A 2565-nucleotide genomic window follows, 5' to 3' on the forward strand; every position below is an offset into this window, starting at 1 on the left:
ATGGCAACAATAAAACCAACGATGAGGTAATCTTGTAAAAGTATATTATACTAAAGCGTAAAGACAATTATACATGTCGCTAGTCCATAGTAAGACTGTAACTTTGTTTATAATGTGCAGAAAAAACTGGGAAAGCCATATACGTGTTCATTCACAAAAACAAGAAGAAAGTAATATTATAGGCTCGGAACCATTTTTAAGCAGTAACACGTATGGCATACATTCCAGCACAAGCAGCGGCATTCAAGAGCGCAAAAATATACTTTACGAATATGACGATTACAACCAAAAGTTTTGTAGAGAGAATGAGTTGACGAATCACTTAACGCAGAAACACAAAGGTGTAATGCACCAATGCGATCATTGCAACAACGAATTCAACGATGAGGTAAATCTGCAAAAGTGTTAAACATTGTACAAAACGAAGACGTTACATGTGCCCTCAATAAAGCCGTAATTTTCTTTACAATCTGCAGAAACATCTGATGAGCCACATACGATGTGATCATCCAAACATCCAGGAGGTAACTAATAGTGCGAAGCCGGGGCCTTCTTGGGAGGATGATCAGTGCGGCAAACATTCTAACAGAAATAGTTGCATTGAAAACAATAGGCCTTACGAATGTGATGTGTGTAACCAAAGGTTTCATAAAAGATATGGATTAATATATCACTACAAGAATGCCCACCGACGTTTAATGTACCAATGTGAACATTGCATATACGGAACTAACGATGAAGTAAATCTGCGGAAATATTATACATTGTACCAAAATGCAAAGACCGTTATATGTGTTCTCAGTAAGGATATAACCTTTTTATAATCTGCAGGAAGATATGAAGAGCCACATACGTGATCATTCTAACAACCAAGGAGAAAGCATTATTATAGACCCGGAACCGTCTTTGGAGAATGACCAGGGCGTCAAACATTCTAAGACAAACAGCTGCATTGAAAACATGCTTCACGAATATGATGTTTGCAACCAAATGTTCCGTGAAATTAATGAGGTGACGACGAATCACTTAATGAAGGACCACAAATATTTAATGCATCAATCTGAATATTGCAACTACCAAACCAACAATGAAATAACTGCTAAAATATTATACATTATAGGAAAACGCAATGGTTTTATGTGTTCTCAGTAAGACTGTAACTTTCTTTGTAATCTGCAGGAGCATCTGAAGAGCCAGGTACAATGTGTTCATCTTAACATCCAGGAAGAAAATAATAGTGCAGAGCCGGGACCGGTCTTGGGAGAGTGTCCCGGGCGTCAAACATTCTAAGACAAACAGCTGCATTGAAAACATGCTTCACGAATATGATGTTTGCAACCAAATGTTCCGTGAAATTAATGAGGTGACGACGAATCACTTAATGCAGGACCACAAATATTTAATGCATCAATCTGAATATTGCAACTACCAAACCAACAATGAAATAACTCTGGCTAAAATATTATTCATTATAGGAAAACGCAATGGTTATATGTGTTCTCAGTAAGACTATAACTTTCTTTATAACCTGCAGGAGCATCTGGAGAGCCAGGTACAATGTGTTCATCCAAACATCCAGGAAGAAGATAATAGTGCGGAGCCGGGACGTCTTGGGAGAGTGATACATATGGCAAACATTCCAGCAGAAACAGCTGCAGTGAAAACAATATGCCTTACGAATGTACTGTTGCAACCAGAGGTTTTATAGAACGTTAACATTGACATATCACTACAAGAATGTCCACCAACGTTTAATGCCCCATTGTGAACATCGCGCCTACGAAACCAATGATGTAGTATCTGCAAAAATATTATACATTATACGAAAGCGCAAGAACGATTATATGTGTTCTTAGTAAGAGTACAATTTTGTTTATAATTTACAGAAAAATCTGAAGGACCACGTACGACGCGTTTATCCTAATGTCCAGAAGGAAAGTAATAGTTCAGAGCCGGGACCGTCTCGCGAGAGTGAACCCTGCGCCAAATATACCAGCATAAATAGTAACAAACAAAAGTACAAATTAGATTGGAAATGTCAAGTTTGTAATCAAGAGCACTCTGACAACCAAAAGTTGATGCATCACCTAGCAGAAGTCCATGGAATTCAGGCAAAATTCAATTGTAGCCAATGCAACTACAAAACCAACTTCTACTATCATTATCATAGTCATTGGAAATCAATGCATGAAGACAATTACGACTACCCGTGTACTGAACCCGGCTGTGAATGGGCGTACAAAACACGAACAGGTCTGCAGAAACACATGCGTGATAAGCATTCTAACGAACAAGAGAAAAGCAATATTGTGGACCTGAAACTGTCTTCAGAGAGTCATCCGTGCGGCAAACATTCCACCAGAAAGAGCAGTGTTGAAAAGTACGCAAAAAAACCTGTACTATGCCCAGTCTGCAACCGAAGGTTTCGTTTTCAGAAAGAGCTGATAGATCACTTAATAAAAGACCACGGCCGTCGAACGATATTCAACTGCATCCATTGCAGCTATGCAACTAATAACAGGCAAAGCTATGAAAGGCATAATAAACGATTGCACGAGGACAATT

The 2565-nt window shown here is 38.6% G+C and overlaps 1 protein-coding gene across 1 annotated transcript; it reads left to right on the top strand.

Moving 5' to 3' along the window:
- The first annotated feature begins 346 nt into the window (after positions 1-346).
- LOC112589972 (zinc finger protein 271-like) lies at positions 347-1152 on the top strand. Its single transcript, XM_025305196.1, has 3 exons — positions 347-388; positions 477-740; positions 832-1152. The coding sequence occupies exons 1-3, from the start codon at positions 347-349 to the stop codon at positions 1150-1152; spliced, it is 627 nt and encodes a 208-aa protein (XP_025160981.1).
- Positions 1153-2565: the final 1413 nt, after the last annotated feature.

The sequence above is a fragment of the Harpegnathos saltator genome, unplaced genomic scaffold (assembly GCF_003227715.2).
Source record: "Harpegnathos saltator strain DR-91 unplaced genomic scaffold, Hsal_v8.6 scaffold677, whole genome shotgun sequence".
Taxonomy (NCBI): Eukaryota; Metazoa; Arthropoda; class Insecta; order Hymenoptera; family Formicidae; genus Harpegnathos; species Harpegnathos saltator.

Coding starts and splice junctions, on each gene's coding strand:
- LOC112589972 (XM_025305196.1), top strand. CDS start 347: ATGCACCAATGCGATCATTGCAACAACGAATTCAACGATGAG. Junction 389..476: donor ACAACGAATTCAACGATGAG/GTAAATCTGCAA, acceptor TACAATCTGCAG/AAACATCTGATGAGCCACAT. Junction 741..831: donor TATACGGAACTAACGATGAA/GTAAATCTGCGG, acceptor TATAATCTGCAG/GAAGATATGAAGAGCCACAT.